The sequence below is a fragment of the Oncorhynchus mykiss genome, chromosome 16, assembly GCF_057628025.1.
Source record: "Oncorhynchus mykiss isolate SJ-2025 chromosome 16, ASM5762802v1, whole genome shotgun sequence".
In the NCBI taxonomy this organism is placed as follows: Eukaryota; Metazoa; Chordata; class Actinopteri; order Salmoniformes; family Salmonidae; genus Oncorhynchus; species Oncorhynchus mykiss.
The window spans coordinates 22,200,355-22,215,672 of record NC_143037.1 but is presented as its reverse complement, the minus strand read 5'-3'; the positions used below and the strand labels follow the sequence as shown (position 1 = coordinate 22,215,672).

Genomic DNA, 15,318 nt, shown 5'->3' with positions numbered 1-15,318 from the left:
GATACATTTTGTTATTTATTTCATTGATAGAAATAATTTCATCACAAGACTTTTGGAAGTCTTCATCTATGAATTTTGTATAGTCTTTGACAGAGTCTAGAAAGGCAGATATGTCACTAGTAGGACAGGCATTACTGGTATAAAGGTTACCATAGAATTCTGAAACATATTTTGAAATATCTTTGGGGCTTTCATTTTCTTTGCCATCTATATTAAGCTTATGAAGATGTAAATTCAGAATTTGTTCTAAATTGTAAAAGTATTTTGTATTTTTTTCACCTTCCTCCAACCATCTCCTTCTTGATCTTACAAATGCCCCTTTTGCTCTCTCTTCCAACAGTCGGTCCATTTCTAGTTGTAAAGAGAATAACAGACCCTTTCCTTCTTCATCAAGGTCCTCCATAGAGATTAGAGAAAGGATTTCCCAAGTTTATCTTCCCTATTATTTTTTAAATTCCAGCCCCCCGTCCCCACAGGAGGCCTTTTGCCTTTTGGTAGGCTGTCATTGTAAATAAGAATTTGTTCTTAACTGGTTTACCTAGTTAAAGGTTCAATAAAATAAATGATGTTCTTTACCATTTGGCCATCAGATTTCCCACCAATGCTCCTTATAGGACACATCACTGATACATACTGCAGCCCTCATGCTCCGCATACAACACCCGTTCTGCCAGTCACATTCTGTTAAAGGTCCCCAGAGCAAACACATCCCTGGGTCGCTCCTCTTCAGTTCTCTGCAGCTAGCTACTGGAACGATCTTCAAAAACACTCAAAACTGGACAGTTTTGTCTCAATCTCTTCATTCAAAGACTCAATCATGGACACTCTTACTGACAGTTGTGGCTGCTTTGCGTGATGTATTGTTGTCACTACCTTCTTGCCTTTGGGCTGTCCTCTGTGCCCAATAAGTTTTTTACCATGTTTTGTGCTGCTACCATGTTGTTGTCGTCATGTGGTGTTGCTGCCATGCTGTGTTGTCTTAGGTCTCTATGTAGTGTTGTGGGGTCTCTTGTTGTGATGCGTTTTGTCCCCTATTTTTAATCTCAGCCACCGTCCCTGCAGGAGGCCTTTTGCCTTTCGGTAGGCCATCATTGTAAATACGAATTTGTTCTTAACCGACTTGCCTAGTTAAATAAAAGTACATAAAAAATATAAAAAAAATGGATGTACCTCACCAGATGAGGAACCCCTTGGTTATGCAGTTATACTTCAAAGACATCTGTGGAGAACCTTTACCCTGCAACAGTAAAAAGCATCCAACAAAATGGCAGACATTTGGTGTCAATGGAGTCTAAATGTCATTCAAGAACAAATCACACAAGGTTCAGAAACGGTTAATTTATTTGACGTTTTACATTCAAACGAAAATAAAAAATATTCATATATATATTTTCATATGTAAGTATATGTTGCTAGTAAGCAAGGTACAGATTTAAAACGTAACACAAACAACTTCTGTGTGGCATAACAGTATATTTACAAGGCGTGCTTTGAATACTATACAGTGTTTCCATAGCTGCACAGGTTTTGTGAATGTGTTTATCTTTTAACTCAAAACGAGCCAGAAAGATAAAAAGGGGTTTTAAAGAGAGGTCAGGGCATTGGACCAAGTGAAAGGCATGTTCAGTTAAACATTTCCCCTCCCAGCATCAAAAATAACAAAGACAAGAGCGGTGAAGCAAAGCAAAGCTTACGGAGGAGAGGTCTGCTCAAACTGAACAATCACTAAAACACAAAAGGAAAAATTATAGGAATTGATCAATTCACTAATTCAAATTAACAGTCATGCAAAGCTCTACATTAGGTCAACTTTCTGGGCTGAAAACCTCACACGACAAAAAGGCGTATGTTATCAGTAGCGAGTTAGGTTGTTTGCCATAATATTTGACAGTAGCCTAGCCGTGAAGTTTGGTTGCACGGTATATAGTTGGCTTGAAGCCACTACACCAACATTTTAGACGAAAAAAAAATCTGTTTCCTCAAGTAAATCAAGTAGTCACCAGATGCCACCACAATCCCTGGTCAACCCTACTCTTACATATCTCTTCCAGTAGTTATTTACAACAAGTGGAACAGCCACTTATTTAAAACACGTACAACATCATAATTAGAAATAGCAATTGTTGTTTGTGGTAACAAAACACTACAGCAGATATTCCAACGGATTCCTATTGGGACAGATTATTATACTGAACCAAACCCCTCTGTTTTGGCATTTCAGTGGATTAAGAAACTGAGAAGCCAAAAACATAAATGGAAGATAAATGCTAGCCTTAATAAGCCCTCTCGTAACTGCAATGCAGCCCAAAACATATTTAAATTCCCAGGAGAGTGGATATACTTATCACCGTATTACATCTCTAAACACGTCAAGGCCATGATTGACAGCTGCAAGAATCGTGAAGCATATTCACAGAATTAAACAGTGTAAATGAGAAACCGTAGCATATTAAAAAGCTTTCAATGAATCAAAAAACGGGCAAAAAAAAAAAAACTTGAATTAAGTCAGAGCACTTTCTATTCCCGAACGGGGTGCAGTTAGTCCAGGATCACGGTAGAGTTGTAATGTGTATGTTTATCTTCCTGGCGGGGGGGGGGGGGGGGGGGGCGTGCTCTCTGCAGTCTGATCGCCATTTTCATTTGAGTGAAGTGTGGAAAAGAAACAGAGTCCACAATATTCAGATCTTTCTGGAATCTTTCGCTTCGAACAGCTTCATGCGCTCCTGCACGGTCAGTCCCTCTTTGAGGCTCTGAGAGAAAGAAAATGTGTCAATTAAATTTAAACCAATATATTGTCTGGCTTCAAGGCCAGAACACTATTCATGTTAAGCATTATTCATATAAATAACCACAAGTGTAACTTTTCGGCCTGGCAAGAGCCCACGATTCACCGTTAGAGAATATGTTATTTAGGGGTGTTATGTTGGTGAATCACAGTAAAGAAACCGGTAGTAGGGTTTAAAGTTGACATGTCAGCCAAGTTGATGTTATCTAAATGTTGACATTCTGACAGACATTTTAAAAATGGGGACTCGATTACGACCACCCAATGTGTGTTGGTGAAGTTTGGGATGCTAAATGACACACAGTCATGCAAGTCAGACAAAACACACATACCAGACAAAACACAACAAACATACACACAAGACAACACAAAACCATACAACACAAAAACAACCATTGTGACATGTTTATGTGCCGTACAGACAAAATAAAAACAGAAATGTTCACAGACAAAAGTTATTCAACAGAACACCACAATTAATGTACGTTCCCTTGACTGACCAGGTAAGGGAGAGAAGTTTCCTGGGCTCATTGTGGTACAAACGTGAGTTCTCTCATGGATACCTTTGTACTGTACTACAAAGACATCCAAAAACCACTGCCCCCATCTCCAGCCCAAACTGCACACCCAAGCAGTGGTTTGACCAAGGGGGATCACCAAGTTGATAGCGTTTAAGGAGTTCAAAGAAAAATGGCATTCCAGCTTATACTGGGATCGTTACATATACTGGCCTACTCGTAGTATTCTCCACAGCTACTGCAGGTGACTAGTAATTCCTTGTCCACGCAACACACAAACGTACATCTGCTGTGCCCCAATAGGCTTACTGTAGTAAGCTTCCTTTCCTCGTTCCCTTTCCTTCATGACCACTGCTTACAGAACATGACAGGTGAGTCAAGATGGATGATCCTATCCAGCCCTTTCATAAACCAGTGGTGATGATGAGGGAGAGAAGATGCGGTCGGAAAGACATTTGAGAGGACTGGGAGCAAAGTGTAATACTAATTATTTGGTGGGTGCTTATTTGTCCTATTTCACATGTACACGTGTCTATCATACGCATGTGTGAATTGGAAATGTGTGTTCGGCATATCCCAAGTCCCCCCGAGACACCCTCGGAGAGTGGGGTCACGGCCAGGGTCAGCCATTATCAACAGAGCAATAAGGGTTAAGTGCCTGGCTCAAGGCTACAAACAGATTTTTCACCTTGGGAATAGAACTAGCGATCTTTCGGTTATTAGCCAAAGATTTAACCGCTAGAGCCATTGTCCACAGATATGCTCCAATCTGCCATTGCTACATCCATTTTTGTACTATTAAAATAATGACATAACGCCATTTAATTACTCTCGAATAATATAATTTACAACTGCTTCATTCAACTGTCTTACCGTACCACGTCAGAACCCAAATTATACTATTTTATTAATCCAATGTTTGTAAATTCTGTTATTGTAAACAAACACTGTATAGTTAACATGGGGCAGCAGGTAGCCTAGTGGTTAGAGCGTTGGGCCAGTAACCGAAAAGTTGCTGGATCGAATCCCCGAGCTGACAAGGTAAAAATCTGTCGTTCTTCCCCCGAACAAGGCAGTTAACCCCAGTATGCCGTCATTGTAAATAAGCCGACTCATTGTAAAATAAGCCGACTCATTGTAAATAAGCCGACTGGTCTAGTTAAATAAAGGTACAATATATATATTTTTTAAAGCCTCAAGGTTAAAACTATAATGTTGATCTCATGGATGGTCAGTCCTTGCATCCATAGCCCTATCTATGAATTTGAAAGTGGTTACATTTCTCCTGCCCCATTCCTCAGCTTTTTACCAAAACAGAGATGGGGTAGTTGCTGTGTTTTCTGTTTGAACTCATTCTAGGCACTGAAGAACCCATGCTCCTGCAAGGCAGACCTCACTACTCTGAAAGACCTGCATGTCTTACCTTCTGCTGTACTACATCAAGTGAAAGTTCATTTCACCAGTTTTATTGGGGGGGGGGGCATAGAGGAGAGGCAAAGGTAATAGAGCGCAACATGCTGTGTGGTTGGGGTGGGACATGCTCACTCAAGGACATGCTATACCTACATCTTGGGGTAAGGGGGAGAATCACCCCTCAAGGGGGGTGTCAGCTATCCCAGATGACCTGTTCAGTGACGGACTGATGTGGGAAGACAGGAGGACAAGCTTACCACATATAAAACACGATTGATTGACGGACTGACCCGTAAGCAAACACACACTAACAGCAGTAATCTATATGTGCACACCTACACTCGTTCACTTGTGCACACGCTCGCACGATTCTAAAATGGTGAACAAATATTTTTGAATTTACAACTAAACCCCGGGGGGGATTTCTGCATCAGGAATGTCCACATTAGCGTACCTTTGATCTAACACCTCTTATTTGCTTGGAGAGAGTCGATCGTTCCTTTTTCAAAAAATCTGGATTACTTTTCGATTTCATGATATCTGCAGAAACAAAATTAGGTGAAAAAAAGGCGTGTGGACATTAATTAATCATCGTCATAGCGTCCCCCCCCCACCCCACATCAACCTGATCCATTTTTAGACATTGCAAGTAACTCTAAAATGCATAGGGGTCCAAGAGGGTTATGGTTTCCCACTAACCATATCCAGGGGTAGCCGACCCATCAACGTTCCTCTCCCCCAGTGCTTCCGTGGCAACCAGTAGCTTCTCCGTCAGCTTGGTGATGTCACAGTCAGCCTTGGCCTTCACGATGCTGAGCTCTGTGTAGATGTCTTTGTACTTGTCTGTGGCATATTTCTTATCCTGTTCACACAAAAAAAAGAGTGGGGAAAAAAACATTTATTTAGCCATTGACTTCAAACTTGGTGTTTTTTTTGGTAGCCTGGGACCCAAACTGATTTTCTACGGCTCAGTGAAACACTGAGGAAGCGGAGCAAAATATTTTGGATTCCAGGTTATATTGTTGGTGGACATCGAAAGGTTAGTCCTCAAAGAACAGTGTTTAGAATAACTAACATGATCTTGATAGAAAAGATCGAGGATAAGAGTGTGTTTTTCCATACCCTTAACGCAGACTGAAGTTCATCCTTCAGCGAATGGATTTCCTGTTTGAGATACTGGATTTCGGACTCCTTGATACGCAACAAGACCTACAATTGAGATGTACAGTAAATAAAGTTAGACATCAAATATAGAACACCAGTGTGGCCAATGTGTGTGTGAGACGGAGAGTACAGTACCTCCAGTTCATAGAGGTCCTTGCCCTGGGTGAAGGGTGACAGGGCCGTTTCTCCGCTGTAGCAGGAGCGCATGCGTGTGATCTCCACAGTCAGACGGTTATTCAGCTCCTATGGGTCGGTCACACAGAGGTCAGAGTTCACATTATTCAACTGGGGCATCCGGACAGGTTTCAAGGCCAACAGGATCACACAGTGTATGGGTCAGGGCTTCTGTTAGGCGCCGGACAACCTGACTGGGAAGATTGGAATTTCCCGGACCCATCTGCATTTGGGTGCATAACCTATTAGGGCGTCTACCCACGGTGCTCAGAATGACAGAAATCAGTTGCGGCTGTCAGTGAAAAGCATCTAAAATATGTGCGAGTATAATGTAAAATGTTGAGACAAGAAGGGGAGGGGTGTGTGGCAAAGATATAGGTCAGTTTCTCTCCAGCATGGCTTAGCTGTCTCCCGCCAATTCTCGCACATTCATTGTTTAGCCTTTCGATGAAACATTATTATTTTTTTTACATTCTCCATTACAAAGGTACCATTAATCCCCATCATTTGGTTACATTCATTTCTGTTAATCCTTAAATCTATTGACGAACCCATGCATAACAAGTAACAAGCACACAATCCCCATCAAAACCCGTCAGTTTAAACTAGAGATCTGATATTTGCATGCACATCTGCGGCGGAAGGTGACCGAGCCACAGCAGTGTTTGAAAGAAAACGTCTGCAGCGTCCTAACGATTTTGGACTACAAAAACAATGTTCCCTCAAACAAAAATGTTTGTGTCACTGAGCAAATTTCAGGTCTGCTAAGCGCAAACTCGAACATTGTGAAAATTCCGCGCAACTCGTCTGTGAACACTGAGGCTGTACCCGCTTTAAATGACAGTTACAGCAGCCAAGTAGGCTACTGTGGCTATTTGATCATAATGTAGGCCATCCAGAGTGGCCTACCATCAAAAACAAATGGAGAAAATGCATCCCATAACATTTTAGCATGGAAAAAGCTGTTCTATCAATCAGCCTACTGAAGCAGCAAATGTGTGGTGTTTAATGTAGGCCTACATTCCATTAAACCTGTTGATCCACTTGTCCTTCAGATAAGGTGGTGACTGAACATGTTGCATTGTTTGATGCAAGAAATCGCATTACAAAATACAATGCATTATTATGTCATTATTACAGCGAATCAGACAAATCATGCTACCCTCTATTGGCTACTTAGCGTAATCAAGAGTCTCAAAATATCCACACCACCTTTTTCAGACATAAAAAAACCTCACTAACTAGCACTGAATATGAACAAATGTGCACAGGTGGCTACATGCAGCTCTCGCTTTGACCTCAAAACAAGCACATTTACTCGTGACCGCTCATACTGTAAACACAGTCCAGTTCAAGGTGAATGGCACAAATCCATATATGGCAATGGCTATTTGCATTTAGGCCTACTGCAGCTCTGATTGGTTATGGCTCACCTGTCTGTGCAGAGTACGGGCCTGAGTAGTGCATATCAATGCAACAGAATCCTACTCCAATGCGCTCTGCCTTCAAAGAAGGTCTTGCATAGTTCATTTTCTTTCGGTATGTTACATTGAAAGTGGCTTATATTGCATTGATTCGAGCACAATTCCCACAGTACACGAAACGTGGATGGCGTTGTAAACTGAAAGGTAAACTCTAGAAAGCTGAGTGAAGTTCAATCTCAACGTTGTCTACATACCAATGAAAAGATGACTCACAAACACGAATGTGTTCTCCGTTTTGCTCTACAACCCCCACGGGACTCGTCTGAAGTCGGTACTGTTGATGTGCCAATTTCTGTCTGTAGCGTCCGAACTGTTTAGGCTAAAATCTAACACCATGGTGTTCTCCGTTTTGCTCTACAACCCCCACAAGTGTCACGGGACTCGTCTGAATGTAAATGGTACCGTTTTTAAAAAAAATAATGGAAGTATGGATGTAGTTTTTGTGGCAAAATAAGATTTCTTCTAGATACAGGAAAGACACTTCAAAACCTTATTCCTTATGATTTAGTTTTTGACTCTGTTTTGCCACTTATTAACGTTTTATTCAATGTATTCCATGGGCTACAGTATAATAGTAAAGGCCAAATTCCTTATTTTATCAAGCAACAATAAAAATTAAATAAAAAGTGATACCTACAGGGGTCCCAAACCCCCCAACAAAACGATACCAACAAGGGTGCTAAAATTCTAAATCAAATAGCTAAATTATATTTTTTACAGTTATACTAAACAAAATATAAACGCAACACGTAAAGCGTGTCATGAGTTGAAATAAGAGCCCAGAAATTTTCCATACACACAAAATGCTTATTTCTCTCAAATCTTGGGCACAAATTTGTTTGCATTCCTGTTAGTGACCATTTCTCTGCCAAGATAATCCAGCCACTTTACAGGTGGCCCATATCAAGAAGCTGATTAAACAGCAGGATCATTACACAGGTGCACCTTGTGCCTGGGATATTAAAAGGCCACTCTAAAATGTGCAGTTTTGCCACACAAGGCAATGCAGGAATGTCCACCAGAGCTGATGCCAGAGAATTTAATGTTCATTTCTCTACCATAAACCTCCAAAGTTGGCAGTACATCCAACTGGCCTCACAACTGCAGACCATGTGTAACGATGCCAGCCCAGGACCTCCACATCTGACTTCTTCTCCTGCGGGATCATCTGAGACCAGTCACCACCAGACAGCTGATGAAACTATAGGTTGGCACAACCAAATCATTTCTACACAAATTGTCAAAAAAAAGTCTCAGGGAAGCTCATCTGCATGCTCGTCATCCTCACCAGGGTCTTGACCTGACTGCAGTTCGGCCTCACTGCAACCGACTCCAGTGGGCAAATGCTCACCTTCGATAGCCACTGGAACGCTGGAGAAGTGTGCTCTTCACATATGGATCCCGGTTTCAACCCTACCGGGCAGATGGCAGACAGCGTGTATGGAGTTGTGTAGGTGAGCGGTTTGCTGATGTCAACGTTGTGAACAGAGTGCCCAATGGTGGTGGTGGGGTTATGGTATGGGCAGGTATAAGCTACAGACAATTAACACAACTTCATTTTATCTATTGCAATTTGAAAGCACAGAGATACCGTGACGAGATCCTGAGGCCCATTGTCGTGTCATTCATCTACCACCATCACCTGTTTCAGCATGATAATGCAAGGCCCCATGTCGTAAGGATCTGTACACAATTCCTGGAAGCTGAAAATGTCCCAGTTCTTCCATGGCCAACATACTCACCAGACATGTCACCCATTGAGCAGATTTGGGATGCTCTGGATTGTGTACGACAGCATGTTCCAGTTCCCACAATTCCCGCAGCATGTTCCAGTTCCCGCAATTATCCAGCAACTTAGCACACAGCCATTGAAGAGGAGTGGGACAACATTCCAATGGCCACAATCAACAGCCTGATCAACTCTATGTGAATGAGATGTGTTGCATTGCATGAAGCAAATGGTGGTCACACTAGATACTGACTGGTTTTCTGATCCACGTCCCTACCTTTAAAAAAATATATATATCTGGGGACCAACTGATGCATATCTGTATTCCCAGTCATGTGAAATCCATAGATTAGGGCCTAATGAATTTAATTAAATTGATTGATTTCCTTATACTCAGTAAAATCTTTACATGACTCATATTTCCATCAATGAACAAAAAGCGTAATTTGGCAATGTTTTTTTTTTCTCTTCTCCCAGTCATTGTTGGCCGGTAAACAATTGCCGGCTAACGGAAACCGTGTTCTGTGTGTACCTGGTTGTGTGCGTTGAGCTCCTGGTTCTCCCTCTGACACTGTCTGAGGGCCTGTCTCTCAGCCTCCAGGGCCTGGGCCAGGTGGGCATTCTCCAGACACTTCTGAGAGTACTGCTCCGACAACACCTCCAGCTCCCTCTGGATCGACTGCAGCTCCTCCCTGAGACACAGTCACGTGTACATACAGTGCCTTCAGAAAGTATTCATACCCCTTTACTTATTCCACATTTTGCTATGTTACAACCTGAATTAAAAATGTATTAAGAAAATATATTTCTCACCCATCTACAAACAATACCCCATAATGACAAAGTGAAAACATGTTTAGATATTTTTTAGCAACATCTTTTTTAAATTAAATATTGAAAATGAAATACAGAAATCGAATGTACATAAGTATTCACACCACTGAGTCAATACATGTTAGAGTTAAATAAAAAAATAAATACAAAAAAACTGAGGCAGTGATTACAGCTGTGAGTCTTTCTGGGTAAGTCTCGAAGAGCTTTGCACACCTGTATTGTGCAATATTTGCCCATTATTCTTTTCGCTCCGTCAAGATTGTTGCTAGGCGACCATGTTCAAGTCTTGTCATCAATTTTCAAGCAGATTTAAGTCAAAACTGTAACTAGGCAACTCGGGAACATTAATTGTCTTCTTGGTAAGCAACTCCGGTGTAGATTTTGCCTTGTATTTCAGGATATTGTGCTGCTGAAAGGTGATTTAATCTCCCAGTGTCTGGTGGAAAGCAGACTGAACCAGGTTTTCCTCTAGGATTTTGCCTGTGCATAGCTCAATTCAGTTTTTTTTTTTTATCCTGAAAAACTCCACAGTCCCTAACAATTACAAGCATTCCCATAACATGATGCAGCCACCACTATGCTTATATGGAAAGTGGAATATGGAAAGTGGTGCTCCGTAATATTTTGTATTGGATTTTCCCCAAACAATTCAAATCAAATGTTATTGGTGACACAAACATATTTAGCAGATGTTATTGCGGATGTAGCGAATTGCTTGTGTTCCTAGCTTCAACAGTGCAGTAGTATCTAACAATTCACAACAGACACAAAAGTAAAATAATGGAATTAAGAAATATATAAATATTATGATGAGCTATGTTGGACTGACAATGACTAAAATACAGTAGAATAGAATACAGTATATAGATATGAAATGGGTAAAGTAGTTTGCAGACATTTAACAGACTAGTGTGCCATTATTAAAGTGACCAGTGACTCCATGTCTATGTACAGTACCAGTCAAAAGTTGACACCTACTCATTCAATGGATTTTCTTATTTAAAAAAAAACTATTTTCTACATTGTAGAACATTGGTGAAGACATCAACACTATGAAATAACACATATGGAATCATATATTTTATATTTGAGATTGTTCAAAGTAGCCACCCTATGCCTTGATAACAGCTTTGTACACTCTTAGGGGCCAACAACGAGTACTACAGTCAATGAACTTCGGTAGCGTTTTTCCTCAAATTTGCTTTGTTAAAATATCCAGCTACAATAAATGCGTCTCCAGGATATGAGGTTTACAGTTTGCACAATGTCCAGTGTAGTTCCTTGAGGGCCGTAGTGGTATCGGCTTGAGGGGGATTATACACGGCTGTGACTATAACCAAAGAGAATTCTCTTGGGAGGTAATGCCGTCAGCATTTGATTGTGAGGTATTCTAGGTTGGGTTTCTGTACGTTATCACCATCACATCACCGCCATTCTTCTTCCCAGAAAGTTCTTTATTCCTGTCTGTGCGATGTACTGAGAACCCAGCTGGCTGTATGGACAGGGACAGTATATCCGGAGAGGGCCATGATTCCGTGAAACAGAGTATGTTACAGTCCCTGATGTCTCTCATGAAGGAGATCCTCGCCCTAAGCTCATCTACTTTATTGTCCGGATACTGAAGCGAATAACATACCCGGAAGCGGTAGATGGTGTGCACGCCATCTTGGAGCAGCCTCTGGAATCGGTTCAATTGCCCAGGGGGGTACGAACAAAGCATCCAATTCGGGAAAGTTGTATTCCTGGTCTTAATGCTGGTGAGTTACCGCCGCTCTGATATCTGAAAGTTCTTTCCGGCTGTATGTAGTAACACAAAAAACATTCTGGGCTAATAATGTAAGTAATAACACACACAAAAAAAAATACTGCAAAGTTGCTTAGGAGCTAGAAGCAGAGCTGCCATGTCTGTCGGCATCATCTTTTTGTTCTGAATACAAAGTGTTAATTGCTTTGCCACATTTTTTCCAGTATTCCTTGTTGTACAGGCTTCTTTCTTCTCACACTGTCAACTGGGTTAGTATTCCGGAGTAACTACAATGTTGTTGAGCCATCCTGAACCACCATGCTTGAAAATATGAAGAGTACTCTGATGTGTTGTTTTGGATTCGCCCCAAACATAACACTTTGTATTTTTTATTCTGTAGAGGCTTCTTTCTTTTCACTCTGTCATTTAGGTTAGTATTGTGGAGTAACTACAATGTTGATCCATCCTCAGTTTTCTCCCAGCGCAGCCATTAAACTCATTAAACTGTTTTAAAAGTCACCATTGGCCTCATGGTGAAATCCCTGAGCAGTTTCCTTCCTCTCTGTCAACTGAGTTAGGAAGGATGCCTGTATCTTTGTAGTGACTGGGTGTATTGATACACCATACAAAATGTTAATAACTTCCCCATGCTCAAAGGGATATTCAATGTCTGCTTTAAAAAAAAAATCTACCAACCAATAGGTGCCCTACTTTCTGAGGCTACTTTCTGAGGCCGTACTCCCTGGTCTTCGTGTTTGAAATTCACTGCTCGACTGAGGGACCTTACAGATAATTAATTGTACAGAGATGAGGTATCCATTCAAAAATCATGTTAAAACACTATTATTGCACAAAAAGTGAGTCCAAGCAACTTATGTGACTTGTTTAGCAAATGTTTTACTCCTGAATTTATTTAGGCTTGCCATAACAATGGGATTGATACGTATTGACTCCAGACATTTCAGATTTTAATTTTTAACACGTTTGTAAAAAATAAGAAAATAAAAAAACAGAAATCCAGTTTGACATTATTATTCTGTGTAGACCGGTGACAAACAATTTATATTTAATACATTTTAAATTGAGGCTGTAACACAACAAAATGTGGTAAAGGTCAAGGGGTGTGAATACTTTGAAGGCATACACAACCCCCTTCCCCGAGGAGACCTTTTACCAGTTGCCACTGTCACCTTGCGGCAAATGCATCAGTAAAAAGGTCTAGCTATACAAGTCAGCTTTGATTGATTAGTGTATATGGGCCCATAAGTAGACAAACACCCTATGTATTTGGAAAGTGAAGATAACATTTTTTAACTTGTCTCTATACTCCACGATTTTTGATTTGAGATCAAATGTTTCATGAGCTGACAGTACAGAATGTCACCTTTTATTTGAGGGTATTTTCAAACATCTGTTTTACCGTTTATAAAAGAAAGCACAATGTATCTATTCCTTCCATTTGAAGAAGTCATAAGTATTTGGACAAATCCACTTATAGTGTATTAAAGTGGTTAAAAGTGTAGTATTTGGTCCCATATTCCTAGCACGCAATGACGACATCAAGCTTGTGACTCTACAAACTCATGGAATGCATTTGCTGTTTGTTTTGGGTTATGTTTTGCCCAACAGGAACTGAATGGAGAAAGACGACTGGAGTAATTATAACAAACAATTCAATTCTAAAAAGCAATAACTAGAGCAAGGTAAAAAGGTAACTGCCAAAATAAAGGATGTAAATGAGGGATACAAAGTATATTGACAGCAGATGGTTCCCACACAGGTGCGGTTCCTGAATTAATTAAGCAATTAAATCATCCCATCACGCTTAGGGTCATGTATAAAAAATGCCTAGTTGCCCAGCATTTTGGCTACCATGCCTAGAAGAGTTCTTAGTGACTTTGAAAGAGGGGTCTCAAAGGGGCATAGGGGGTTTAAAGGGTTTGTTTGCGTGTGTGTGTCACCAGATCTCAACCCGACTGAACACTTACGGGAGATTCTGGAGCGGTGCCTGAGACGGCGTTTTCCACCATCATCAACAAAACAATTATGGAATTTCATGTGGAAGAATGGCGTCGCATCCCTCCAATAGAGTTCCGGACATTTGTAGAATCTATGGCAAGGTGTTTCACCATGAGGCCAATGAAGCTGTTCTTTTTAGCAGTTACCTGTATTTTGTTTAATTTGAAAACAGTATAACATTTTCCAATCTCTAAATGAGTAGATTAATATTTCGAAGAGCTAAGATGTTTTGGAACACTTCTAACGCAATGATTAAGAAAAAACATGAATAAACAATGAATAATGATGAGTGAGAAAAGTACAGAGGTTACAACAAAACATGCTAACCGCTCACCATTACCAACAGAGGTTACAACAAAACATGCTAACCGCTCACCATTACCAACAACAGAGGTTACAACAAAACATGCTAACCGCTCACCATTACCAACAACAGAGGTTACAACAAAACATGCTAACCGCTCACCATTACCAACAACAGAGGTTACAACAAAACATGCTAACCGCTCACCATTACCAACAACAGGGGGCGGGGTGGTCTGATCTGTGTGTGTCTAACTTTATCACTCATCATTATTCACGATTCATTCATTATTAATCATGCTAGCATCCACAATAATGTAGAAGTGTTCAGAAACATCTACTATTCTTAATTACAATAAAAGTGACTCAAATCACAGAACATTATTCACCCTTCAGTTCCTATTAGGCATAACATAATCAGAAACAACCAAAACATACTGCAAAGGCATCCAACACGTTTGTAAAGTCAGTCATTGTGTGCAACGATGTAGTCAATGTCTGTAAGGATATCTGTAGTGTCTGTAGGGACCAAATACTAAAACAATTTACTACTTTAATATACAATAAGAGATTTTTAAATTAAATTTTACCCCCTTTTTTCACCCCAATTTCATAGTATCCAATTGTTTTTAGTAGTTACTATCTTGTCTCATCGCTACAACTCCCGTAAGGGCTCGGGAGAGACGAAGGTCGAGAGTCATTCGTCCGCCGAAACACAACCCAACCAAGCCGCACTGCTTCTTAACACAGCGCGCATCCAACCCGGAAGCCAGCCGCACCAATGTGTCGGAGTAAACACAGTGCCCCTAGCGACCTGGTCAGCGTGCACTGCGCCCGGCCCGCCACAGGAGTCGCTAGTGCGCAATGAGACAAGGAAAAACCCTCGCCCGGCCAAACCCTCCCTAACCCGGACGACGCTAGGCCAATTGTGCGTCGCCCCATGGACCTCCCGTTCGCGGCCGGCTGTGACAGAGCCTGGGCTCGAACCCAGAGTCTCTGGTGGCACAGCTAGCACTGCGATGCAGTGTCTTGCGCCACCATTGATAAGTGAATTTGACCAAAAAGTATGACCTTCAAATGTAGGGACTAGATATATAAAGTACTTTCATTTCTAAAAGGCTAAAAAGATACAAAACTGTATGAAAATACCC

General features: G+C 41.0%; 1 protein-coding gene across 18 annotated transcripts in view; it reads right to left on the bottom strand.

Annotated features, from left to right (window-relative positions):
- Nucleotides 1-1,323: 1,323 nt before the first annotated feature.
- Nucleotides 1,324-15,318, bottom strand: part of mpripa (myosin phosphatase Rho interacting protein a) — a 108,266-nt gene continuing 94,271 nt past the window's right edge. For 10 of the 18 annotated variants that reach the window (XM_021565231.3, XM_090202243.1, XM_021565232.3 and 7 more), the window contains 6 exons: nt 9,800-9,959; nt 6,016-6,123; nt 5,839-5,925; nt 5,416-5,578; nt 5,171-5,256; nt 1,324-2,750 (listed from right to left, as the gene is read on the bottom strand). In XM_021565231.3, the coding sequence (XP_021420906.3) occupies nt 2,679-2,750; nt 5,171-5,256; nt 5,416-5,578; nt 5,839-5,925; nt 6,016-6,123; nt 9,800-9,959 (676 nt within the window). In that variant the 3' untranslated portion in view covers nt 1,324-2,678. Of the gene's footprint in view, nt 2,751-4,869; nt 4,943-5,170; nt 5,257-5,415; nt 5,579-5,838; nt 5,926-6,015; nt 6,124-9,799; nt 9,960-15,318 lie in introns of all 18 variants that reach the window. The other 8 variants (XM_021565233.3, XM_090202245.1, XM_090202238.1 and 5 more) reach the window with 1 other exon arrangement.